This window comes from Babylonia areolata, chromosome 6 (assembly GCF_041734735.1).
Source record: "Babylonia areolata isolate BAREFJ2019XMU chromosome 6, ASM4173473v1, whole genome shotgun sequence".
Lineage (NCBI taxonomy): Eukaryota > Metazoa > Mollusca > Gastropoda > Neogastropoda > Buccinidae > Babylonia > Babylonia areolata.
The window spans coordinates 53,659,023-53,685,891 of NC_134881.1; the positions used below are offsets into that span (position 1 = coordinate 53,659,023).

The following is a 26,869-nucleotide window of genomic DNA, read 5'->3' on the forward strand; positions in this document are numbered from 1 at the left end:
ACGAAGAGAACAGTCGCTGACTTTTGCTGGATCCCTTCACATTGTGGATTGTTTTTACCATAATGAAAAACGCTGTTGTCATTTGGTGCTTCCTGTGATTTTCAGAAATGTCATATCATGAAAAAGGAGATTTTCCAGTTTTTCTTCTGTCACAGCCATAGGTGTCTTAACTTGTGGAACGCATGATAGATCTAAAGTCTAAGTAAGAGTTTTAAGAGTCTGGTGATGCAGTCTATGTTGTGCAATTTTTAGAAAAATACTTCAGAGTCAAGTAATTAATTCAGAGCGAATAAGATATGCTGATAAGTGTTAGTTAAAACTGCCGTGTATCTTGCCCCCATTTCAGCTTGCTAATGATTTTAGAGCAAATTTATACTCCTTCTGGCTTTATGTACTCAATTATTAACTTCCATCCAGTACAACTGATGGTCTTTTGCAAAGGAGATAAGATAAACCATCCCATACTTCAGTATCAGTATCAGTAGCTGAAGGAGGGGTCACTGCGTTCAGTCCGGACAAATCCATATACGGCTACACCACATCTGCCAAGCAGATGCCTGACCAGCAGCGTAACCCAACGCGCTTAGTCAAGCCTGGAGAAAAAGATAATTTAGGATCCATGCACAAATTGATTCAGGCAGCGACAGGTCTTTCAGTTTAAAATATTGTTTTGATGGCAGTATTGTGTTGAACGCAGAGCTGTAGTCAATGAAAAGGATCCTGGCATAGCTGCTAGGCTATGCTAATGGCATCTTCAACTGATCTGTTAGCTCTATAGGCGAACTGAAAGGGATCAAAAGATGGAGGAATGCAGGTTTGTAGGAATTGTAGAATCAAGCGTTCAAATGTTTTCATTACGACTAATGTTAAGGTTACGGGACGATAATCATTCAGACAACTAGGCTGTGCTTTTTTTTTTTTTTAACTGGAATGATTGTTGATTTCTTACACAAGCAGTGTGGCACCACACAAGACTGAAGGGACATGTTAAATATATATTATATATTGCAAGCATAATAAAGTTTGTGGGTATGTGGGAGAGCATGTTCCTCTAACGTTTGCTACTGATTTCAATGTGCCATAAAAATAAATTATACTAATGTGGATAATAAAAGAAAAGTAGAACACTTATACACTGACACAAGTGTGCTGTGCTATGCTGTGTGCGTGTGGGTGTGTGTGTGTGCCCGTCTGTTTTTGTCGTCCAACAACATTTATCAGTTTTGTCAAGCAGACCTCTTCCCATTGTTGGGAAAAGTCATTGGTCAATTGCATCGCAAGAAAGTCAACCAGGTCATCACTTTGAAAAGGACTGTTGCAGTTAATTTTCCTGTGTGTGTGTGTCCAGACCCTCACTGCAGATATAAATACTGTCAAACCTCACACATTTATTGTTGCCGACTTACTTTGCTGCCGGCGACAATGTGTACCGAGACCAAGTGTTCTCTTGTCGCCAGTAGTCAGAGCAAACAATTTCATGAAGATAATTATAATCATAGTGATTCTGATGATTAGTCATCATCATGATGATCATCAAGAAGAGGTTAGTATGTGTGTGTGTGTGTGGTTACATACACATTCACTGTTTCATCGTGGTAAGTTTATGCATTAATCATTAAAATATAAAAATAAATTATTTGTACATATTAATCATAAACTATAACTTAAAGAACTCATGTTGGTAATTATGTTTTGCGATGTTTTTCTCGTTACAGTTCTACATGGAATGTGAATCGAACACTTCTGTACCCAATGTACACACACCAACACAAGAATAAGTATTTTTCCAGTAAAAGACTTACTAAAATTTGAAATAAACTGCCTCTTAACCTTCGCTGGCTATCGTGGGCCGTACACGACCCAGAAGGGTACAAAAACGCAAATATCTCAGCCAATTCTTAATATTCTACGAAATTTCAGAAATGCTTCCTACACCTAAAAGGCCAACTTTTGCCAAAAAATGAAAAAAATTCATTAATTAGTTAATGAGTAATTAAAGGTGTTGTTTCAACTACACACGGACGCTTGTGTGGGTCGTGTATGACCCATGCTTTTTAAAGAGGAAAAAACATGGTCACCCCTCGAAAGCTCGTGTGGGTCATGCACAACCCATACCTTTTTAATAGTGGTTTAATTAGCAATTAGTGAAGGAAAATAAAGTTTTACTTTCAACAGCCTCACATATACAGGTTTTTGTCTCTTTACAAGTATGGGTCATGCACGACCCACACAAGCTTTGGAGGAATATACAGGTGTTTGTCTCTTTACAAAGTATGGGTCATGCACGACCCACACAAGCTTTGGAGGAATATACAGGTGTTTGTCTCTTTACAAAGTATGGGTCATGCACGACCCACACAAGCTTTGGAGGAATATACAGGTGTTTGTCTCTTTACAAAGTATGGGTCATGCACGACCCACACAAGCTTTGGAGGAATATACAGGTTTTTGTCTCTAAAAGGTATGGGTCGTGGACGACCCGCATGAGCTTCAGTGTGTAGTCAAAAGCGACAGCCAGCGAATGTTAAACAAAACCTGCAACTGTCATTGCATTGAAGAATCCTCAAACTTCCTGACCATTCATTGAAGCTATGAGTAAAAACCATAGCAGTCATTGAAATTTAATGACTGTCCAGTATCGATTTTTGCATACCACCTCCAAAAATGGCTTTTCCCCCCTTTTCGTAAACACTGGAGTAAATAATGAAATTATTGTTTAAAAGTGTAATATTTTCTTTCCAAATGGATTTTTTCCTTTATTGATTACTCATTCCTTTTTCATTTTGATATTTGCAAAACATTTGAATCATTAACTCACTTCAGTACGGCCAGTCCTCTCTTCTCCTCTACACAGACCCCTCGGATGTCCAGTGGGTGTCTGAATGACCCAACCTTTAGCTTCCGTCGTCAGAATTGTGGTATTCTTTGTTGTCAACATTCACCTCCTCAGTATAAGAGCCTTCCACCTGCAATATTTTGATGATGGCAATTGGGGTGAAACACTGTTAGCGTCGTCTCTTTCGCCGTTTGTATGGAGAGAGTTAAAAAGAAAATTTTCAGTATTAAATACTTGAAACAGATAATCAAATTGCACACCGACTGTGCGTGGGTGCATACGTTAGGTGTGACATTTGAGGTGCATGTGTAACTAGTTGGCAATAGCGAGTTAAAGGAGAAACTATGGGTGAATAACGTTTTTTTCAGTTGTACGGTCCGGGCTCTGGTGGCAACAGGATATTTTGTGGGCAGGTTTCCATCCTCACTTTTCTATACAGTAGCATACCTGAAATTGATTTTCGACCACTCTATCCTTAATTTTCTTTCGTTATGTTTTAGTCTCAGTCAGGTAAGTGTGTCATGCTATTGTTATTGTTTCGTTTCTTTTGTCATTTACGCTTTCAAGTGTTTTTGCGTTCAGTGGATGGTAGTGCTTGGCCATCGCTCCTTCTTACCCACTCTGGGTTTGCGGCGCTATCACCTCTTTCAAATGTGGCCTCAAACTCGTCTCTTCTCTAAGCAACAAGTTTCATTGTGGCAGGTCCAACCAAATTCCTGCACATGGTATGCTTGACTGTATGTATACATAGTTATGTGTACATATATGCATGTATGTGCCATTGTATGCGTGCATGTGTTCAAGTTGTGTGTTAGTGTGTGCATGTGCGGAGGGTGGCTGGTTATGTTCCAACGTATGAACACATGTTTATATGTATCCAAGTATGCTTATCAGGTGTGTGGTTTCATTTTGGCATGCATATTAACGCAATTTTTTTCAAACCATGCGATTTGTAAAGCACCTGTAGCAGATTTTTGGATAGTGTGCCATAGAGGAAATTTTTTCCCTAAAATTATATGCAGAGAAAACTAATGTAGCTACGACCGATAACCTCCTGAAGTGGGTAACCTCCCCTCTGTATCCCGGACAAGCTTCCTCTTTTGACGGCAATTAACCATAACTAGTGCAGTGTGCAGAGAGAACAGGAAGCGGGGAGGACGGGAGGGTAGCTACTTTCGTTTTTTCCTTACAGGCGGGTAGCCATTTGCACAGGACAGGAATCAGACTCCCTACCGGACACCGCACTAGAGTCACGGTAAAGTATGTGTAGTTAAATTAGAGGAAAAAACAAAACAAACAAAAAAACCCTAATAATGAAAACTTTGGATCAGGTTTCCTGAAACTGCAACACTGCTCAATTTGCTGGTCATTTTATCTAAAGCATGCAAGGATATACAGAGATGGATAACATGAAAAACAAAGTGTGGTAAGTGACAGAGCCCAAGGATTACAGAGACCACAATTTTTTTTTTTAAAGGAATTTCTTTTATAGTTCCATTTTATAATTTTCCACTGTCAAGTCACTGTGGCAAAGCAAACACACAAGCGAAATGTCTAGAACACTCTCTGGGCGGGTCCCATGGAGCTCTTGATGTAGAGAGCACGCACGTTCTGCCAGTTCTTCTTCAGCAGTGACACCAGGAAGTTGATGGCCAGACTGATGTTGGAATACAGTTCATCAGCTGTCATGTTGACATGCCCAACACACGTAGACAGACACAGAACCTGCACACAGAAATCACAGCCACCTTTAGACCAATGTTTGTTGAAAGGCATCTTTCTGGTTCATTCATTTCAGTATCAGGCACGAGCCCCCTGAAGCTGAAGGTTTTTTCTCACCAACCCACAGAAGACAAAACCAGGGTCCAGGGTGGCAAACCCCCCAAGGCTGTGTATGACCCATGCTTTTTAAAGAGGAAAAAACGTGGTCATCACTTGAAAGCTTATGTGGGTCATGCACAACCCATACCTTTTTAATAGTGATTTCAGAAGGTTTAGTTTGGATTTAGTGAAGGAAAATGAAGTTTTACTTTCAATAGCCTCACTACCCCACTACTCCCCTCCCTCCCTGCCCCTTTAGCCTGTCTTCAGCTATAAACTCCTTCCATCCCTTTCTCTAACAACATGCACCTGTGTGACTGAATATGGTTTGTCTCTATAATAAATCAGCCAACTGATCAGACAATAAGCGTGAAAAAGTGTTTTAAAAACACACAATTCCAGTCTATCATCTGTCAACACTGGGGTCCAAGAAAATCATGGATGATTGGCTGTTGCCATTCCTGGCAGTTGATCAATGTGAATCCAGGCTGCATTGGAGATGCTCTGCCCACTCGGAACGACATGCCGAAGTGTAAGATGCGATCAATCTCTGATTTTTTTTTCCATACACTCAGCAGTGTTCAATTAATTAAAGGTAAAGTAATCAAGCTTTTTTGAGGGAGCAGTCTAGGAAAAATTGAGTTATATTCCCCCTGACTGATAACAGTAAGAAAGGCTTTTCTTCTCGATTGGTCCAAGGTCGCGATTCTTACATAACATGCTGGCACAACGAACGTACTCCCTGCGTGAGGCTGTCGAAACCGACAGAAGGATCAGACATTGAACGTGACCTAGACACTGGTGACAAATTCTCTGATGACATTCAGTTATTACCAGATGACAATTTTGAAAGTTATGACGAAACTTTGCTGACGGATCCCTACAACGCCGAGACAGAAATCGACAGTGACACAAGTGACGGCCATACTGCAAAACAAGATGACTGTAGATATTGATGATGAGGAACAAGAGTACTTGTATAAATGGGTAAAAGAGCTGACAATCTTCACACTGGCTGCACCTTTCACTGGGACCCCAGGACCGACTTTCCAGACACGCCCATTCCTGTTGAGGTGAGTGCGGTCATAATTTGATATTGTTGCTAATTTATTTCTTGTGTAAATAATGATTTATACAATTTTTAATGAATAATTTGTATAGATTCATGTAAAATTATCATTTTCTGTGTGAGCACTTATCAAATTGTGTAAGTGTGTGCCTGCAATGGGTGTGTCAGTGTATTACGTGTGGGTGTGTTTGTGCATGTGTTATTTATACTGTCACTCCTGAATTATTATGCATGTGTATAGGCTATGTAATATTACTGATGTTTATTTTGCTTTTTTTTGTAATATAAGCAAAAGCTTTTCTTCTTTTTTCTTGTGACAGCATTGTCTGTTACAGAAATTCAAAACACTTTACACGCATGAGGAGGAGATCTGTCTGCCAGGCACAGGAGCAGACAAGGGAAACAGGCCAGGCAGTCACTGGCCTGCTAACATTCCACCCACCAAGGAGCAGCAGACCAGGATAACACAGAGAGGGTGCAAGGTGTGTTATGCCAAACACAGCACAAGGAGCGTTAAGGAGGTGAAAAAAAAAACCAAAAAAAAAACCCAAAAAACAAAAACACAAAACAAAACAAAACAAAAAAACAACCACAATCATGTGCAAACATTGTAAAGTGCCCCTCTGTGCTGTTCCATGCACTGAGGTGTTCCACAGTCAAGGACTACAGCAAATAATCTAGCTGCAGCAGAAATGTGTAAAAGGAAATTTTCTATCTAAAATTACGTTTAACCAACATACTTACATGACCCAACTAGTGCAGACTCTGGCAGGGGTCTGACATTCCTGTCCTGTGCAAACTACTATCCGCATATGCGGAGAAAACGAAACTACGGCCGATAACCTCCCGGAAGTAGGTAACCTCCCCTTTGTCCAGCTGGCTAGCGCCCTCTTTTGACAGCAATATGCCATCACCAGCACAGCGAGCAGGGAGAACAGGAAGCGGGGAGGACGGGAGGGTCTTAAATTTGGGTCACGGTAAGTATGTTATTAAAACATAATTTTATATAGAAAAATGTCCTTTAAATTACACATACTTAATTGTGACCCAACTAGTGCAGAATAGCATGACAAGGTGGAGGGCTCGCCTGTTCTACTGTCTGTGTGCTGTGATGGCCTGTTGTGCAACTACCAAAGAAGCGATGCCTCTCGAGCCATCATCCCGCAGGCATGCGACGTCTCTCTGGTAAAGTCGATGAGCCATCATCCCTAAAGCTATCGATAGATGTCCCTCAAGTAGAATTCGACGGAGCATTACGTTTAAATAACATACTTACCGTGACCCAACTAGTGTAGAGTCCGCCTATGCGGAGAAAACGAAAGCAACTACGGCCGATAACCTCCCAGAAGTTGTAAATATATATATATATATATATATATATATATTTTTTTTTTTTTTCAAGTGTTGTCATCTTTTATTTTTCTTCCTCTTTTTTTTTTTTTTTAAAACAAGTTTGTTGTGCAACATTTGACTTCAAAGAGACTCATGAGATTAAGGGAACCTTACAGTGTGAGAAAATCATCTTATGCTTCTTTGTGGATTAGCTGATGGATATGACAAGCATGAGTACAATAAACCTATTTTACAAATTGTTTTGTTTTTCAGTATTTAGTGACATAACTTAAAATATTTTTTAAAATATTTAGCAGCATTTAATGAGAAAACTGTTTTAAAATGTTAAAAGAAGAGATAGTAATTTTCTAGTGATATATAATTTGTATGTCTGTCTGTGTGAAAGTGTGTTGAATTTTTCAAATATGTCCATATTTGCCCATCACAGCAAAACTACATGAACTATTTAACTATATCTCCACAGAGTTAACGAGGCAAAGTGGAACATTTAATCATGAAAAAATGACGACAAAATCAACAACTTCCCACCTTCTTCATCTGGAACTTGATGGTGGAACGGACGTCCTCCACCTTGCCAATGATGGCCTCGTTGTGGCTCAGGGGCGAGGGGAACTTGCCTGCCTTGGCCAGCCCGGGTCCCAGGATACGCGGGATCATCTTGATCAGAGACTCTGATGCCAGGAAAGCATCATACTTCTTTGCTGGAATACAAAGCAATGTATCACAGTCGTTACAAAATGAAGGGGGCGGGGATTAAAAAAGATTGAGAAAGGAACTGTCAAATAAAGACAGTTCACCCCTCACTCGCAGTCTGCATTTTTCACTGACCTAAATATGCTTGAAAGGAAATTTTCGTCTTAAAATTATGTTTAAGTAACATACTTACCGTGACCCACTAGCGCAGACTCCGGCAGGGTTCTGACATTCCTGTCCTGTGCAAACTACTATCCGCCTCTGCGGAGAAAACAAAAGTAGGAACGGCCAATAACCTCCCGGAAGTAGGTAACCTCCCCTTTGCTCCCCTGGCTAGCGCCCTCTTTTTCCAGCAGCCATCTAGACTCCTGTTCCTGTGCTCTTCATATGGCTAAGTTTTTTCCCCATTTTCTGTCTATCAAATCTTTGGCGTTTTTGCTTTTTAACCAATTATGTCTTCAGCCAGATCGCAAAATTATGTGGCTTGATAGGGCGATCGGGCTAAAATTAAGACGCAATCGCAATTGATTCGTGAACACTCTGGGCCCTCTAACAAAGCCAACCCGCCGCCTCCTCCACTTCCTCCGCTCGACTCCAGACCCCCACTGCCCCCAGAGGAGACATGCCTCCGACGTCTTCTCCGGTGACTTCTAGGGGTTTGTTACCCCACACTCAGGTCAGTGGTGCCATTGTTGCTATTCATTTCGATCTGTGAACGGACTCAACGTGATTTCTCGGCCCTGCCAGTCGACCTCCTCTATCTCTTTGCCCACGCCCAGTCTCAACAATGGAATGTGCCACAAACCCTCTGAGGAAACAACACCATACATTAGCTTTGTATCCACATGCTAGACCGGGCCCTATATGCGTTGCGTCCATGACATTGGATCACACGCCCCCCCACGCGGCATGCCTCGACTGTCTTGGATCCACTGGCGACTTGAGGTGCGTAGGGATGCCCTCCCCTTGTGTAGGGAGGAAGGTGGACCACTAAGGAACACGCTTGCCCATACGCATGCACCCTCCCCCTTGTCACAAGCACCCGATCCAAGGGGGGCAACTCCTGCTTCAGCACCCTTACCAGTGTACTTCTTCGCTGGAATACAAGGCAACGTATCACAGTTGTTACGAAAGGAAGGGGTCGGGGATTAAAAAGATCGAGATAGGAACCGTCAAATAGAAACGTTTCACTCCTCACTCGCAGTCTACATTTTTCACAGACCTAAATAAGCTTGAAAGGAGGAGTTTGTATAATACTCCATGTTTGGTGTCATATACTGTACCATGTCAAACTGAAAACACTTTTATGTTAGATTAAAATAAGAAAACTACCACTGCCATAATCATTACTTACCGCCATTTCGAATAAGTTAGCTCACAAAAAGTAGGAGTTTTTTTAAAATAAAGGATTGCAAATAAAGACAAAAAGAAAAAAAGAAAAGAAAAACAACATCCACATCATAATGAAAAATCACAACACAGAATTACGTCTCCAATAAAAATCAAAACACACTGCATACCCAGTTTTTTGACCAGCTTCTTATCCTTGTTCAGTTTCTTCAAGTCGTCCTGGCTCATGTGAGGAAGGTCGTTTGCTTTGGCCTGATCACAGTGCACCTGATCTCCCAGAATACACACCCTCATCTTAGGCCTGGGAGTGTAGCGCAGCCTGCCCAACACAGGGTTAGCACATATCAACAACTGAACACAACCCACCACAAGAGAGGAAGTAAATGTGCAGAGTTAAAAAAAAAAAAAAAAAAGTGTTAGTTAACTAATTTTCATGCCCCCCCCCCCAACAAAAAAACCTCCTCAAACTGTTGTGGTCATTGCGAAAGTGACAATTCAGCAAAGCAGAAAACATTTATGAAAAAAAGAAAAAAAAAAGTGAAATCTAGATAACTGACAATATCAACACAGTATTTTAGATTATAAATCTGCTGAACTATAAGATAAGCCATCTCTCTCTCAGAGATCACACACAATCCAAGAACAGTCCAATATCAAAGCAACACATATACTAACCATTTCCAACATTCCAGGAATAATCCACTTTATTATCAGAATCCACACAACAGTTGTCCATTGTAAAAAGATGTTCCAGTTGTGAGAACCAAAGAGTATCGAGTACATAGGGCAAGTGTAAGACAGATTATACATGTCTGGGTCAGGGTGCATGAAGCTGGTTATGACACAAAGCTGCCTACCCCTAAATCAACATCACCATTTTTTGTTGTTGTTGTTGGGTTATATCCAAATCCTTGGGTCTCTAAATTTTTCTTCAACAGTTCAAGCATCCTTATTTTCAGTTTGGTCATATATGCTGGCAACACTCAAAAAGCTGAATTTGAAATCTGTTGACTGATTTAAGACCAATGACATGCCCAATCCAACAAAGGTTATTCTAATTTTTTAGCTGAAAAGTCTGGATAACAGGTTTGCATAAGCTGAGTGGGCACAACTTCCACACTGAACACCACCACCCTCCACCCCTGTCATTCACTTCCAATGCAGTATGTTCAAAGCGGTTGACAACTCAATCAAGACATCAAAGATGAAAACAGTGTTTTAATTTGGTTACATGAAGATTTAATTTGGTTACAGAGAGAGAGAGAGAGAGAGAGAGAGAAACAGCGACAGGCAGAGAGGAGAGGGGGAAAGAGAAAGAAGAAAGTGAGGATAAAGACAACTTAAAGTTAAACTAGTTAAAGACATAGTGCATGGAAATAAAGGGGAGAAAGAGTTAGAAAAGGAGTTAGAATCAAAGATAAAGAAACACCAAGCAACCTGTTAATGTTACCATGGTGATAAGCTCCACTCAAAGATCTGTGCCAGCACCAAAGATGCGGATCCAGAGTGTGTCGGTAGAGGGATGCAAGCATGCCCAATACCTACCCACTTGTTTTTAGACCCTGGGTGGGGGTCCCATTGGTGTTACCACCAACTTCCCTCTGATCCAAACCAGACCAATGAAACTAAATCCAATTAATTCAGATTCTTATCCCTTGCAAAATCACTTTAAAATTGAAAGTTGTTGGAACCAAATGTCAAGTATGACTTGACTAGCCAATTTGACATTTGGTGAAAAAGGCAGTAAATTGAACTGCTTCTGGTATTTTTTTGCCCAGTGTAGAGGCAAAGAGTGAAAGATTCATAACAGCATCTGTCTGGTTTGCTTCATGGGTAGAGTACGCTCCGGGATATTACTTCACAGTGCCAGCAAAACGCTTGTCCTTTTGTGGATCATAGTTCTTCAGGGAGATTTGAAGCTCAACAGACTCTGTGAACTTCCTCTTCTTCTCAGCCGACTTGGCCAGAATGGTGTCGATAGACTCACGCACCAGATCTCTGTTGAGTTTACTGCAAACAGAATCAGGAAAAATCATAATAAGCTGGACAAAATAAATACCACATATATGTGCACCAGGTTATTCTTTAAAATCTCAAAGTATCTCAAAGTCTGAGTTTTAGAAGAAACAACCTGGCAAGTTATACCGACATTGTGACCCATTTTCAGTTTCTTAAGTTTTGTTTTCTATACCCTGCAGTTTAAATAAAAGATTTATAAAAAGCCATCTTGCCAACTCAACCGATTCAATGTAACAATGTAGTAATCCACCAATTAGACATGCTTTTGTTTAACTGTTCCGTTTCTTGAACATACCATGCATTCAAGTTTAAAAACATGTGACAGGCTAGATTTACGTGTGATGCGGATGATTTTACATAATTTAATATAGCTAAATAAACATATATATGTATGCATGTATGTGTGTATGTGTGTGTGTATATATATATATATATATATATATATACATATGATTTAATATAAAAAAAGCAGTCTCATAGTAAGTAGTCTTTCTCTTGTTATGCCCCTCACTCGTAGGATCCCACACAGTACCAGAATATCAAATCTGTTAAATCAGCTTTACATGAAAGTTGCTCTTTATTTATTGATCAAGACTCAGCATTTAGTCATGTGTGTGTTGAGTGAATTAACAGAAACGTGTTGAAATATGCTATTATTGATTACATGGCTGGTTTGCATGTTTGTCATTTCTTTAAAACGTGCGCTGAAAAGACATGACATTCAAACTCAGTCAGTTGGATATGGATGGAGTCATGTTATCGTATGCGTATTACTGATGTCATGACTGGATACATATAGAACAAATTGGAAGCAGCCATTCTTCAGTATATTATACATATTAAGTTAACTAAAACAACACACACAAAAAGCAACAACAAAAAAAGCCGATGGAAGTTTTGCTTTGTCTTCAGGTCTACAATTTCAATTAACTCCGAAAAATAATGTGTGCCAATAGTAATAATAGCATTCATGTAACAGTACCTATAATGAAATTAAAAGTCAATGAGTCGAATGACGTATGAACTTTCGCGGTTGATATGACCAAGAGGAGCATGTGTCAAGCCACAGCAAGCAATTAGCAATACACTGCTTAGTGTTTTTGTGCAAAACCGATTCCACATGCATTTTAGTGAAAGGCTGATTCATCACGAATCAGCAACAGCGATTCCATAAATAAAAATAAAAATGGTGATATCTAGAAGTAAATATGTGGTGTAATTCTTCAAACTGAACTCCTTTAGAGCAGATGAACAAGATTTACAAGATTTCGTATCGCACCCACCTCATCTTGGATGTTCATGCAGTTCAGAAAGAGACCGGAAATTGTTACACCGGAAGTGACTAAGTATCCTGTCTCGTTATCATGATTGGACGAAAACGAGAAAAGGCGATATTATGCGCAGCCATAGCTGTTACAAGAAGCACTTTCGATAAAGTACCATTGAGGGAAAAAAACAACCAAAAATGTTTCTTGAGCACCGAAAGTGATTAGAACTTTGCGATCAGATTTCAACTAATGATGGTTATGGGAGAGAATACGCAAATTGTGCCACTAGAGGTTTGTATTCAGTATCCACACAAGGCATTTTCCAGTCTTTCGAAGCAGCTATTTCGCCATTAAAATTCACTTAGAGCAGATCAGTAATTTACAGTGGACAATTTGCGATTGGATTCCCAATATCGAAATGTTCTGTGTTCGCATTATTTTCAAATGTTTATCATGTTTATTTTTTTATGTTATACGATAATGTTTCTGTCATGAGTAAAGTAAATGGTTACAGTTTCCATGGTTGTGATGGCATAACTCGATAAACAGCATGCGGAGTCCGTGTCCACTAATACGGAACTTACGATTTAAATTGACTTCCTGCAGTGGAAAACGGCTTTTGTAGTGTTGGTTTTTTTCTCATATATATTGCATTACAATATCTCCCTACACATGCCTAGGCGTCAGGATTAGATACACCAAAATTACCGTATGCACCAGTAAGTGATACAATGTGAATTTGGGTGAATGTTGTGCAAGAATAAAGAGGAATGAGAACTCTTTCACAAATTCCGATAAAAGGAGTTAACTTCATAATATCAAGTGGTTATATTTTTCATGCCTGGAGAATATAATACATGATTTAGATAAAGATTTAACCGCAACATATGAAAAACAAACAATACATTTTTTCCAAGTCTTTTATTTCCTTCTCTTTTTTTCCATTTTTTTTCAGTTTATATTCATTTTGAGTATTAAGTTTAATGATGAACTTTACAAAAACAAAAAAACAAACAAAAAAATCATCAGCTAAACTTGCAAGGAACTGTAATGTAGCCGTCATGTATGGTTCAAATTAGAATACCTCATTGCAGCTAGTGCAAATGAGTTACATAATAATGTTATATTTATATCAGTGCAGTTCAGATTTTTAGTTTAGGATCTGAACACTGAGTATGACTTGCTGAAAGATAATATATATATATATATATACATACATACACACACACACCTGAACAGCATGAAAGTTTTGAAGACTGTGGACATTTCATCGATTTTGATGAAATAGTGTAAATGATCTTAGTATTTTGCATATTATCTATGGCTAGTTGCTTATGCCCCTTGGTTGATAATGTTGCACATTCAGATCAAAGCACTGATGTGCTTTACTGGTGATTGTGGTGTATACCGTTAGAACAGGGTCCTCAGTGGAAATCTGACAACTGACACACTGGTTTTAGTCATTGATGAGCTGTGAATACAATGATCATATTTTCACCACCACCATCCTCACCCCCCAAAAAAACAGTATATCCTATAACACACACACACACACACACACACACACACACATCCGCCCCCACCCCCATACACACACATGTAGCGGTATACTCACTGTACACACATACATAGAGAATTGAACCCATCTGTTTGACAGTTATTGTTGCTAATTCAAGTTCCTAAAAGGTTTTGTTGTTCACAGAAATTCTCAGCAACATTTATGCATCACTGATTCACTCAGTTGGAGATTAGTCAACTCTGTGTATGCTGGGAATGGATTGTTTATTATTTTGCCACTGCAGGTTAAGTTTGTTTAAATATATACATGTATAATTCACCTCTTCTTGGAAAGAGCTGTCAGGTTGATTTTTCTGTGTTTTTTTTTTGTGGCTGTTGGGTTGTTTTTGTTTTTGATTATGTATATTATGCATTTTCTGATGACAGTATCCACTCAAAGAAAAAAGATAGCAGACATTGAAATGTATGATATAATTCTATTGTAAATTCTACAAAGTTCAGTCAAATATCATCATGATAGATGAACAGACTATAAATAAATAAATGAACATAAATTCTACTTGGGCAACCTAGTGAATGAAAATCAGTGTGTCACCAGCTGGTGAAATGGTTAGCATCTCTGACTGACAGCTGGGAGGACACTGGTTCAGTTCCCAGCGTAGGTGGGTTTTTGTGACCTGCATCTGGCTCCCACCCAGAGAATAGTGTGCTGTGGGCTTAAATAGGAAGACTTAAACCACACAGTTGAGGGTCATCCACTTCATGGATGCGTCTTTAGGTATGTTGCTCAAATTTCTGACCAGCACTGCAAGAGCCAGTATTTTTCTGGCCTGGTTAATGTTGGGATATCATTTTGACAGGAAACAGAGAGTATAACCTTATCACATAGTCCCAAACCTAAATGGACCTCCATAGCAGCATCGTTGTCGTCGGCATAATTTGTCGTTGCCCTCCTCCATCATCAATTTTTTTTTTTAAGTCCTGAATTATGTGTCCTTTCTTGTTTTGCTCTCATGGTGACCTCTGTTTTGATACCCCTCCACTACAATGCTTGGGGTGAGTCCTGTTGAGGTTTTTTTTTAGTGTTAGTGGATTCATTGGGGACCATTGTTGGAGAGACATGGCGGTCCCCACTCTGTTTGGGATGCTAAGTCAGTCTGGCTTTGTGACAAAGCCGTTATTGTGTTTTATTTGTATTTCTCTTTTTTGTCACAACAGATTTCTCTGCGTGAAATTCGGGCTGCTCTCCACATTGAGAGCGCATCACTACACGGAGAGCGCCACCCAATTTTGCATTTTTTCCTGCGTGCAATTTTATTTGTTTTTCCTATTGAAGTGGATTTTTCTTCAGAATTTTGCCAGGGACAACCTTTTTGTTGTCATGGGTTCTTATACATGCGCTAAGTTAATGCTGCACATGGGACCTTGGTTTATAGTCTCATCCGAATGACTAGCGTCCAGGCCACCACTCAAGGTCTAGTGGAGCGGGAGAAAATACCAGCGACTGAGCCGTGATTCGAACCAGCATGCTCAGATTCTTTCGCTTCCTAGGCGGATGCGTTACCTCTCGGCCATCACTCTGCTGTGTTTGTAGGCAGCTTAGTAACGTGACTAATCCATTATTGTGTTAATAGGCAGTTTTGTAGGTGGTGTCCTAAGAACGCTAGCTCAGAACTGGCAGTACTGAACACCACCAGTCATCCAGCAGTAGTGCAGGGTCTCTTCCTGTGTGGTGGTCTCTTGGCAACTTAACATCAGGGTTCCGTGTGGACTGCTGATGCACAGTGACAGACAAATCCAGGTGTGGTTGTGTATGGGGGACTGGGAATGAGCTTCAAGGGAGTAATCTCAGTAATGTCACTGAAACGGTGTAGATGATGGGGCATCCTCCTCCCTCAACCTTCTCCCCCCAAAAAAAAGTTGGGGAGTCAGATCCATCAAAAAGAGATTGAAAATGAGCTTTCATGCTCAAAACTATTTGTTTTTGTTTTTGTATTTCTTTTTATCACAACAGATTTCTCTTGTGTGAAATTCAGGCTGCTATCCCCAGGTAGAGCATGTTGCTACACTACAGCGCCACCCATTTTTGACTCACTTGTGTAAACAAAGTGAGTCTATGTTTTAACCCGGTGTTCGGTTGTCTGTGTGTGTGTGTCTGTGTCTGTGTGTCCGTGGTAAACGTTAACATTGACATTTTCTCTGCAAATACTTTGTCAGTTGATACCAAATTAGGCATAAAAATAGGAAAAATTCAGTTCTTTCCAGTCATCTTGTTTAAACAATATTGCACCTCTGGGATGGGCACAAAAAGAAAAAGAAAAAAAAAGGAGCCTAATTATATGTAAACTGCATTTACTGTTATATTTATATTTTTTGTATTCTCTAAACTTGGCACTTTGATCTGATATTCTAACCCCACAACAAGAGCAGTCATTATCATTTTTTGTTCAAACAGGAACTCCTTTTGCTAAGCATGGAAGTTTTATTTATTTTGCAAACGTTTTGGTGCAGATAGTAAAAACGGGAAATTACTCTGTAATTAATGCTAGGGGACTTAATTCGAATCTGGTTGGGACTTTTGTTTTTTTCTTTATTTTTTTTTTAAACACAAAGCTTTATAATAATAAATACAGAACACATTTTAACGACTAGATTTTTTTTTTTTTAATTGTATCACAAGTGAGTCTTGAAGGCCTTGCCTCTCTTGTTTTGTATTGATAGGAGATTAAAAGTGAACTTTCATACTCAAAACTTGTATTGATAGGACTAATCTTCACATGTTCTTTACAGGACATACCCTGATTTAACCCTTGCATCACTAGCTATGTTCAAGCTGCAAACATCTGCATGGCAGCTAAGTCAGCTGCACAGTACAGCTGAAAACCAGCTGAGCAGCTAGTGGGAATGTTGGGTACTCACTACTGCAATGTTTTGCTGCAATGTGGCACGAACTCTTATCCACTTTCACTGTCAGCAGCGAAATCATTTTCTGCCAAATGCCTTTTAACTGGACTTGCATTTTGCTGTCCTGTGTAGCAAGGTCCAAAGCAAGACTTATGGTTACAATCTAAACTGGTTGAAGAACTCGTCATCATTGAAACTAAGTTTTAAAAAAAGCCACTGAAAATCGCTCCAAATCTCACGAGAATTGGTTCAACAATGGGAAGTATGTTTCCGGTACATGTGGCAGGAAGTGCTGACAAAGTTTGGTGTTATTTTTTTGAAGAGTAGCGCAAGTTTGTTAACTCTAATGCAGTCGGCAACAGCAGTTTTCTCTCTACCAGTTGCCACTGTTCTGGCTGCATGTCGCGGAGTGGCGACTACAGCGACCAAAGGTTTAAAAGAATATAGAATAGATAAGGACAGAAAGTATACCTGCCAGTTTTTTGTTTTTCATAATGAAATGTTGTTTTTTTCCCCTTACCTTGAATCCAGTTACACATGCCTAAACAGATGAAGCAGCTTTTGGAGCTCTTCAAAAATTCCTTTTAGTAGGTTTAATCTTGCTTCTGTCAATCATTTCAGTAAAATCTTTCCATTCTTTTCAAAGAAATAAACACCAGAGTTGCTTTTTGACAGGTGATGAAATGAATCAGTAATATGAATTTGTATATGATTATCTTGCTTCAGTCTTCAAGTGCAAACCATATCACATTGACATAGATCAGTCAGTGTAAACTATAACTAGCGTAAGAAAAAGCAGGAGATTATCAACTAGGCAGATAACACTATGACTGTTGATATCTGTCACCACGGTCTGATTGAGGTCACAGTCTTTTGAAGAACTTTGTCTTGTCAGGTTGAATTGGCCACTGATTGATGGTGTAGGGGAAGGGGAGGGAAAAGATGACAAGTGTGATGATAAACATGATGATGTACTGCAAAGGCTATACGTTCATCCAACAGTTCTTCTTACGGCGAAAAAACCGTAATTTTACTCAATTTTTTGTCATGTTCTTTAAATGTATCAGATGATATATCCATTTTTGAATTGATTTTGCAGTTACTGATGAATATACAAAGACTTTACATGGCGAGTGAAAACATGAAAGAAGTGCACTATTGATTACATTTGTACATATGAACATTACAAATAACTGATGATAGAATGATTAATGCCATATTCTTCAGTATAAAGAATTCTTTTGATTTTTTAACAGTCACACACACACACACACAGAGATTGTATTAGATAGATAGATATGTTGTGTGTGTGTGTGATTGTGTGTAATTTAGATGCTTTAGATTGCAAGGAACTCTAATTTGACATAACAGTAATGTAATGGAAAAATTCAATGACAAAACAAACTCAAAACAGACAAAGTGCGGATATATATCAATAACCAAGAAATCTGGATGAGTGCCATTTCAGCACACAACATCACATGTGAAATTGTTTGGTAAATGTCTACAGAATTCCTCAATATTATGTGCCTATCTGAGACTCAGTGCAGATGGGTGAAGTCCAGAAAAGTTATTTTTCTTTAACTTCAGATGAAGGGCCCTGATCTACTGTTCACAACCATTTCAGACGAGTGGCCCTGATGGGGCCATAGGTAGTTTTGATTTTTTGGAGTGGCAACTTATTTCCATATTGATGTTATGAGTAATGAATATCTTAACTGACCTTTTAACTCTCCACTGCAATCAGTTAATGCAATGTTTGTTGCTGTACTTGCGAGCAGGAGAGTTATTTTCGTGGTGACTGGTTCACGTGGACAGTGCGTGTCAACAATGGCGTCCTACCCAGTTTCGTCTCAGCCATAAGACAGACAACAGAATTAGACAAAGGGGCCCTATCATGGCTATATAACATTATGAATTTAATTTCTGTGTGCTTTCCTGGATTCATTTACAAGTCACCAGTGTGTGCAAATTTCGAACAAAAAAATATGGATATTTTTCATCTTGCTGTATGATAGCATAGGGAGGGAGGAGGTTTTATATTTTGTCCCTAACTAACTCGCTGTGTTACTGATCAGTTTGGAAGTTTTCAGTAAATAAATTCTAACATTTGTTTTTTTTGGCTGTTTTATTTCTTACCTATACAAATGGGTTGCCTGTGAGGGAAAGTCAGGGGAGCTAACTGGCAGTACTGAGTAAAGGAATCACTGAGGAACATGGCAGGCGGTTACAGAATGGACTTCTTCTTCTTCTTCTTCTTCTTCTGCGTTCGTGGGCTGCAACTCCCACGTTCACTCGTATGCACACGAGCGGGCTTTTACGTGTATGACCGTTTTTACCCCGCCATGTAGGCAGCCATACTCCGTTTTCGGGGGACAGAATGGACGAAGACACTGAATTTTTCCAGTTTCCTTGAGCATAAGCCATGAAGACAGTTTTTTCCTCTCAAAATTGGAATAGCAAAATGAAAAGAAATAGAGTTGAAAATTTTCCTTTATTTATTTTTTTTCAGAGATACAGATGTCCAACCATACGTATTGAACATGAAATTAATTCATTTGTGTATATTGTGATTTAAATACTTTAGGAATTAGTTGTGTTAGTAAATGTTATCAGGAAAAATTTAAAGAATGAAGAATAAGTTCAGTACTTGTAAAGTTGTATCAAATTAGCACTGAATCATTATTTGAAGAAGCCATAGGTTTCTTTCTTCTTTTAAAATTTTTAAAAGAATTTTCCATTTGTGTCGATTTGTGTCACATTGGACTACCTGGGCAATACATATTGAATCTGTTTTTGTCATATGTTCAACGTCTTTGTTTTGTTTTTTTTAATCATGACAGGTGGTCTCTGGAGCTGATGAACAGAAGATACTTTGCATCATCCGTGACCTTGTGGACACCCAGAGCACGGGGCGAAAGCAGTCACTGAACCTCCCGGCATCCACTCCTTTGAGCACTGCCGCCAGAGAGATCACCAAGTTGTGTGGCTATGTGCAGGGCACTGTGTCTGTCCACTATGAACCGCAGTGCGGGGATTCTGTCAGTGATGTAAGTCCTCTTGCCCTGTTCAATATATATATATATATTTTATCCTTCCGTTTTTGCATTTTCTTCTTTTGTAAAAAATCATGTTCATTTTCTTGTGTCTCAGACTGTTACTAAGGGGGATTTACCATCTCTAAATGTTGTGAATGGATATAATTTCAATTAGAACATTGAAATAGTCCATCTTTTTTGAAATAGTCAATCTTATGATGTATTAGAGTTATAAGTATTAGTGAATGTGCAAATCAGTTTTTAAAAGATACAGGTTATCTGATGTGTGAGAGAGTGTGACTGACGGTGAGAGGATTTTTTTATGTATGTATTGTGATAAATTAACACACTGGAAGTAGTCAAATGTCTTATTCTTTCTAAGGACCCAGCACATTTGTCCTGTTATAATTGGATCCTCTTCATGTACTTTGGTAGCAGCTATGAGGAGTAAAACTAAAGGGCAATCAGACGCTTGATAGTTTAGAAGACTTTCTCTCATTCAGAATTGTTGTAATTCTTCAGTAATAGTTGTAGTTCAATCTTGTTAATTTGATGAGTATTATATTGTCAGGTGTGTGTTTTCGACAGATCATTTTAGAGGAAAATGCTGATACACCACTTGTGACAGTCTGTAATCCAGAGATTCGCCGCCACAATTTTTCGATCAGTGAGGCTGATGGGAAGACACCACAGCGCGAGGTAAGCATTTAGAATAATGAAATAAAGTGTTGGATACATGGAAAGGGTTTTTTAGTTGTTGTTCTACAATATTTGTAAGAAAGAGAATATCATGTTGTTTGAGACAATTATTTATTCCAGAATATTTGTTTAAAAGACCAATGTATTGTGTTACTTGAAAGAGTAGTTTCAAGCCTTCAACTACAAGGCACAACATTTACTGAAATCTTACCCCAGCACTTTATCAGCTGTGTTAGCATTATCTGTGTGCTGAAAACTATAAAATCATTACCACCATTTGGTGCTGCCTGTCACAATGAACTCAATATGATATCATTGATCATGATAAACACACATAATTGCACTGAACAGCAACATTTGTAAGCTTAAGTCATACCACTGTAGGATTTGACCTAGTTCATGTTCGCCATCATATCACATTAAACCAAATCATATATGACACCAGATTTATAATGAACGCAATTGTAATTTGTCCTCAGGGCACTGAGAAAGAGCAGTATCTGAGTAGGGGATACATCTATGGCATGAAAATAGAAATTTGGAAAGTGAACTGATCACTGTCCAATCTTTTTCAAACACGAAAAGCATGGTGGCGGGCAGGATTAGCAGACTGGATTCTAATAGAACGAGGTAATGAACTGGGGTTTAACAACATTGTACAATTGACAGGTTTGAATCTGGATGATGGTGCCTGGTGGAGATTTTTTTTTTATCTCCCAGGTCAACATATGTGCAGACCTGCTTGTGTCTGAACCCCCTTGGTATGTATATGCAAGCAGAAGATCAAATATGCATGTGAAAGATCCTGTAATCCATGTCGGCGTTTGGTGGGTTTTGGTAACAAGAACATACTCAACATGCACACCTCCGAAAATGGAGTATGGCTGCCTACATGGCGGGGTAAAAATGGTCATTCATGTAAAACCCCACTCATGTTCATACAAGTGAAGGTGGGAGTTGCAGCCCACAAGAAGAAAAAGAACCTAGATAGAGATTCCAAAGACTGCCCATTGACTTTGAATTTGATATCTGTGCTTATGCCATTTGTGTTAATCGTCATGGTCTTTGTCTTTTCTGCAATGATTTCCATTCTGTATGACCTGGAGATGTCAAGTCTATCAGGTTGGAGAGTTTAGTCCCATTTCCTGCCAAACTTTTCCGCCTGCCGTAGCATTTGTTCACCTGGAGTGAGTAGAACTACTTTTTATTTGGAATGATAACTGTGGTTTTATCATAGGTTACAAGACTCCCATGGGAGGTGAGGTAGGGAGGGAGGGGGCATGACATGTACGTCATGAAGGAAACGTACCTGCTTGTTTCAGGAGGACACGTCGGGCAGTGACCGGCAAATGTCGTCAGCGAGTGTACCATACAGCACCAGCAGTGGCTATGACACGTACCCTGCTTCAACCTCCTTTGACTACTCCTACAGCTCCGCTCTCATCAAATCAGACACAGGTGGGCATCCTGCCTGTTGCTTTGGTTGTCTGGAGCAGAGTCCTATTGTGGCATCAGTCTGTTTAAAAGAAACTGTCTGTGAGCCCTTCACTTCAGCAGGTGTTGGTTGCAAAAAAAAATTTTTTTTTCTTTTTTTGCTTTTTGTAATTATTATATGAATAAAAGAAATATATTTTTCACATGTATATATGATAGTCTTGCAAAAGGTACAACTTTATATTTGACTTAGTTTGAGTCTTATGTAAAAATTATTAAAAAAAAAAAAATAATAATAATAATTTTAAAAATAAATAAATAAAAAATTCCTCGTCGCCTTTGCCTATCTGGAGGTCTGTCATGTGTAATGTTTTATTTTCTTATCTCTATTTTCTTGTCCTCTTCTTCTTCTGAACTAATGGAAGTGATATGCTGAAATAAGGCATTGGCCCTTGTTTTGCTTAAAAAAAAGAAAAGTGGCAGTAGGGATGGGCTTCATTCGCTGATAAAGTAGTTTCATCCAGTACTCTGAAATGAGGCATTAGTATCCACATACACAGTATGCAGTGTGTGTGTGCGTGCGTGCGTGCGTGCGTGTGTGTGTGTGTGTGTGTGGTCACATTTTGGTGTGTGTATGTAACATAGATATAATGTTTTATGTTATCAAAAGCGTTTTTGTAAAGCACCTAGAGCAGATTTCTGGATAGTGTGCTATATAAGTATCCTTTATTATTATTATTATTATTATTATACTTTATACAGAGACTTGAATACATCCCTCGCTTTATGCCTTCCCTCACCTCTCTGTTTTTTTCTTCTCTTGTCTTGCTTTCACTCTCTTTTTTCTGTTCTTCTGCCCTTGTCAAGAGACTTCTCTCCCTCTCTATCTCTGTGTATCTCTGGTCTATCATTTGAATGTGCGTGTGTGTGTTTGTGTGTGTGCACACATGCATCATGAGCACTCAAGTCACAGGTATTTATTTGCTTGTTTTTATTTCAAACAGTTGATCCTAATGGTTTTTTGACTCACTTGTGTAAACAAAGTGAGTCTGTTTTAACCCGGTGTTCAGTTGTCTGTGTGTTTGTGTGTGTGTGTGTCTGTGTATCCGTGGTAAACTTTAACATTGCCATTTTATCTGCAAATACTTTGTCAGTTGATACCAAATTTGCCATAAAAATAGGAAAAATTCTTTCCAGTCATTCATAACAAATACAGAACACATTTTAACGATTAGATTTTTTTTTTTTTAAGTGTATCACAAGTGAGTCTTGAAGGCCTTGCCTCTCTTGTTTTTTCGGGGTTTTTTTTTTTTTACTTTATATTAAAAGCATTTGTTTTGGTGAAGTAAGCATGATATGCTGTTAAGTTTGTACAATATGAAGATAGTTTCTCTTGACTGACAGTTGTGTCAGTGGAGTGTAAACATTTCTTCTGTGTGTTGTTTCTCCCAGGTTATGTGGGTTTGGTCAACCAGGCGATGACTTGTTACCTCAACAGCTTACTCCAGACTTTGTTCATGACACCTGAATTTCGCAATGCTTTGTACAGGTAGGTCTCCTGGAATTTGACCATTTCATTTTCCTCTTAAGTGATTTCAAGAAGAATGGTCGTTCATCTGTAATAATTCATTATGAAATATTTTTGTATGTGGCACCATGCATGTGACTGGATATAGTGATTTTTTTATGCAAGTTGCTTTTGTGTGGAATTGATTGTTAACATGTGTATCTATATTGGTTATTGTTCAGATGGGTGTTTGTGTGGAATTGACTGTTAACATGTGTATCTGTATTGGTGATTGTTCAGGTGGGTGTTTTTGTGGAATTGATTGTTAACATGTGTATCTGTATTGGTGATTGTTCACAGATGGGTGTTTGTGTGGAATTGATTAACATGTGTATCTGAATTGGTGATTGTTCAGATGGGTGTTTGTGTGGAATTGATTGTTAACATGTGTATCTGAATTGGTGATTGTTCACAGATGGGTGTTTGTGTGGAATTGATTGTTAACATGTGTATCTGTATTGGTGATTGTTCACAGATGGGTGTTTGTGTGGAATTGATTGTTAACATGTGTATCTGTATTGGTGATTGTTCACAGACGGGTGTTTGTGTGGAATTGATTGTCGACATGTGTATCTGAATTGGTGATTGTTCAGTTGGGTGTTTGTGTGGAATTGATTGTTAACATGTGTATCTGTATTGGTGATTGTTCACAGATGGGTGTTTGTGTGGAATTGATTGTCGACATGTGTATCTGTATTGGTGATTGTTCACAGATGGGTGTTTGTGTGGAATTGATTGTTAACATGTGTATCTGTATTGGTGATTGTTCACAGATGGGTGTTTGTGTGGAATTGATTAACATGTATCTGTATTGGTGATTGTTCACAGATGGGTGTTTGTGTGGAATTGATTGTCGACATGTGTATCTGTATTGGTGATTGTTCACAGATGGGTGTTTGTGTGGAATTGATTGTCGACATGTGTATCTGTATTGGTGATTGTTCACAGATGGGTGTTTGTGTGGAATTGATAGTTAACATGTGTATCTGTATTGGTGATTGTTCACAGATGGGTGTACAGGAAGAAGAGAGAAGATGATGCAGCCAAGAGCATCCCTTTTCAGCTCCAGCGCTTATTCCTACAACTGCAGGTGAAGAGGTCTTGCTTGCTTGACTTTGTTGTTAGCACCCCTCTTTCACTGACTTTAGATAGCAGTGATCTGTTTTTGTTTGTTGGAATAAAAAAAACAACTTACAGATGATGATGTTTTTTTGTTTTGTTTTAATGTTATGGAAGAATGATGTAAGGGTTTGGAGAATGTTAATGAGCTTTTCATTATTTTAATCGTGTGGTGCAAACAGATATCAACAGTACTGTATGACTGTGCTTTTTTTCTTTTTCTTTTTTTTGGTCAGTGTATGATTTATAACAACTTTATTTTTTGATCTGTAATTTTGTTTAGTGCCAGTCTTTCTCCAACTTAATGACGAGGGAGAAAGGCAGAATGCATTCACACTTTTTAATACTCGTGTTGTGTGTATTTTTAAACCTGATTGCAAAGTGTTAAGATTGGAACTGTAGTATGATTTCTGCAAGGCCGTATGGATAACTCATAGGTCCTATTGAAAAACGTCTATCATTAATAAAGGCTGATGTTAGTGTGAGTGTGACGAGCTGTTGATGTTTTGTTGCTGATGTTTCAGACCAGTGGCAAAAGGTCTGTAGAAACGACTGACCTGACAAAAAGCTTTGGTTGGGACAGCAGTGAAGGTACTTGAATTTTTTTCTTTCCATTTGAAAGGATGTGTAAGAATTTTATTATGCGTGCATGACTGAACTCCTGCTCAGGACACGGGTGTGCACACACACACTTATGCACACACAATAAAGTTGTAGGTTTTTTTTGTCTAATCCCTAAGATTTATTCCAAGGTGTGTTCTTCCTGAGAATTAATACACATACTGTGCTTGAATTATATATCCCATTCATGAAGTCAAAAGACAAAAACAACAAAAGGGGGAGAAAAAAAGAAGAAAAAAAGAAAAACGTGAGCCTTAACCCTGTACAAGTGTTCGTGCATGCCACCTGCATTAATTTGAACTCGGAGAAACTGAAGTTCTGTTCTTGGAGAAACTGTCTGCAAGAAGAGGGATTCTGACAGGAGCCGTAGTTATGAGTTTTTATTCATCATCCCTAAATCACACGCTGTTTTTTAGTTGTAAATTGTTCGGATGATTTTATAGAACAGCCAAGCCTGGATTTTTATTGCCTTGCCTCGTTTTGCATGTCATTGGACAGAGTGGTAAGGGTGTCTCTATTGTGTTTCTCTCCTCTTTAAAAAAAAAAATATATATATATATATATATGTATATTTTAACATTTTTATTTTAATCTGTCAACATTTTACAATGCAATCAGCTGAGAAAGCAACTCAAAAAAAAAAAAAAAAAAAAAAAAAAAATTGCTGCTTACTAGGATTGAGTTTTGATTCCAGCTGATCTCCATGAAGAGATTACACTCAGAGAAGTCTGTTTTGACAAAAGAGTAATACAATACAAAGAAGTACTATACAATGCAGCACAGTACAATACAATACAATATCAGTACAATACAATACCATTTAATTCTATACATTATGATTGAGTACAATGCAATACAATAGAATAGAATACAGTACAGTACAATTCAAGTCAGTACATCAGTTCAAATGAGAAGCAAACTGTTGGCTGTGTTTCAGTGTGGCAGCAGCATGATGTGCAGGAGTTGTGCCGGGTGATGTTTGACGCTCTGGAGCACACCTGGAAAGGCACAGACCAAGCCAACCTGATCAACCAGCTCTACCAAGGAAAGCTCAAGGACTATGTCAAGTGTCTGGAGGTACATGACTCCCTCGTTGGGATGATAGATTATCACTGTGTGCAGAACTGTTTCCTACCTGCTCTGCAAACAAAAAGGTTGTAGGACAAGATACTGTTCAGGATGTGCTTCAAGGTTTCTTGTTTTATCACGTGGGTTTTAGTTGTTAGAGCATTTTGTTGATGCTTCCAGAAACTAAAAATGAGTGTTGAGAGATATATCGGCGGATGACAATGCATGTATTCTTGAAGCTGTATTGTTTTGGAATTTTCAGGTGGTTAGACCAAAGACACACTGTAATGTCAGTGGGTTTTTTCCTTACACTTTCTTGTTTTTCCTCCACAGTGCCAGAACGAGAGTGCAAGAATAGACTCTTACCTGGATATACCTTTGGTTGTGCGTCCCTATGGATCCAACCAGGCTTATGGAAGTGTGGTAAGTACTGGAACAACAGTTGGGGAAATGTGTAGAACTGTGATTAGAAGTTATCGTAAAATGTTAGAT

At 38.8% G+C, this 26,869-nt stretch overlaps 2 protein-coding genes and 1 long non-coding RNA gene across 7 annotated transcripts in view; 2 read left to right on the forward strand and 1 right to left on the reverse strand.

Moving 5' to 3' along the window:
* The window catches only part of LOC143283149 (uncharacterized), an 8,324-nt gene extending 4,168 nt beyond the window's left edge, over positions 1-4,156 (forward strand). For 2 of the 3 annotated variants that reach the window (XR_013055360.1, XR_013055361.1), the window contains exon 2: positions 1-4,156. This exon is cut by the window's left edge and continues 825 nt beyond it. This is a non-coding gene — a long non-coding RNA (uncharacterized LOC143283149). The other variant, XR_013055359.1, reaches the window with a different exon arrangement.
* Positions 4,157-4,295: 139 nt separating this feature from the next.
* Positions 4,296-12,543, reverse strand: LOC143283148 (large ribosomal subunit protein uL1-like). 2 transcript variants are annotated; one of them, XM_076589292.1, is made up of 5 exons: positions 12,425-12,543; positions 10,980-11,132; positions 9,293-9,441; positions 7,608-7,780; positions 4,305-4,561 (listed from the first exon to the last, which is right to left on the reverse strand). In XM_076589292.1, the coding sequence occupies exons 1-5, from the start codon at positions 12,427-12,429 to the stop codon at positions 4,391-4,393; spliced, it is 651 nt and encodes a 216-aa protein (XP_076445407.1). In that variant the 5' UTR covers positions 12,430-12,543; the 3' UTR covers positions 4,305-4,390. The 2 variants fall into 2 exon arrangements, with proteins under 2 accessions (XP_076445408.1, XP_076445407.1); XM_076589293.1 differs by lacking the exons at positions 10,980-11,132; positions 12,425-12,543 and adding an exon at positions 10,560-10,956 and having other exon boundaries at positions 4,296-4,561.
* Positions 12,522-26,869, forward strand: part of LOC143283147 (ubiquitin carboxyl-terminal hydrolase 47-like) — a 66,159-nt gene continuing 51,811 nt past the window's right edge. For both annotated transcript variants that reach the window (XR_013055358.1, XM_076589291.1), the window contains exons 1-9: positions 12,522-12,700; positions 19,675-19,881; positions 20,458-20,568; positions 21,891-22,026; positions 23,455-23,551; positions 24,578-24,659; positions 25,213-25,279; positions 26,247-26,386; positions 26,711-26,800. Coding sequence is in view for 1 of the 2 variants with exons in the window: in XM_076589291.1 (XP_076445406.1) it covers positions 12,659-12,700; positions 19,675-19,881; positions 20,458-20,568; positions 21,891-22,026; positions 23,455-23,551; positions 24,578-24,659; positions 25,213-25,279; positions 26,247-26,386; positions 26,711-26,800 (972 nt within the window). In the remaining variant the exon portion in view is untranslated. The remainder of the gene's footprint in view (positions 12,701-19,674; positions 19,882-20,457; positions 20,569-21,890; positions 22,027-23,454; positions 23,552-24,577; positions 24,660-25,212; positions 25,280-26,246; positions 26,387-26,710; positions 26,801-26,869) is intronic.

Coding starts and splice junctions, on each gene's coding strand:
- LOC143283148 (XM_076589292.1), bottom strand. Junction 7,781..9,292: donor GAAGCTGGTCAAAAAACTGG/GTATGCAGTGTG, acceptor TTTGTATTCCAG/CAAAGAAGTATGATGCTTTC. Junction 4,562..7,607: donor TCAAGTTCCAGATGAAGAAG/GTGGGAAGTTGT, acceptor TTCTGTGTGCAG/GTTCTGTGTCTGTCTACGTG.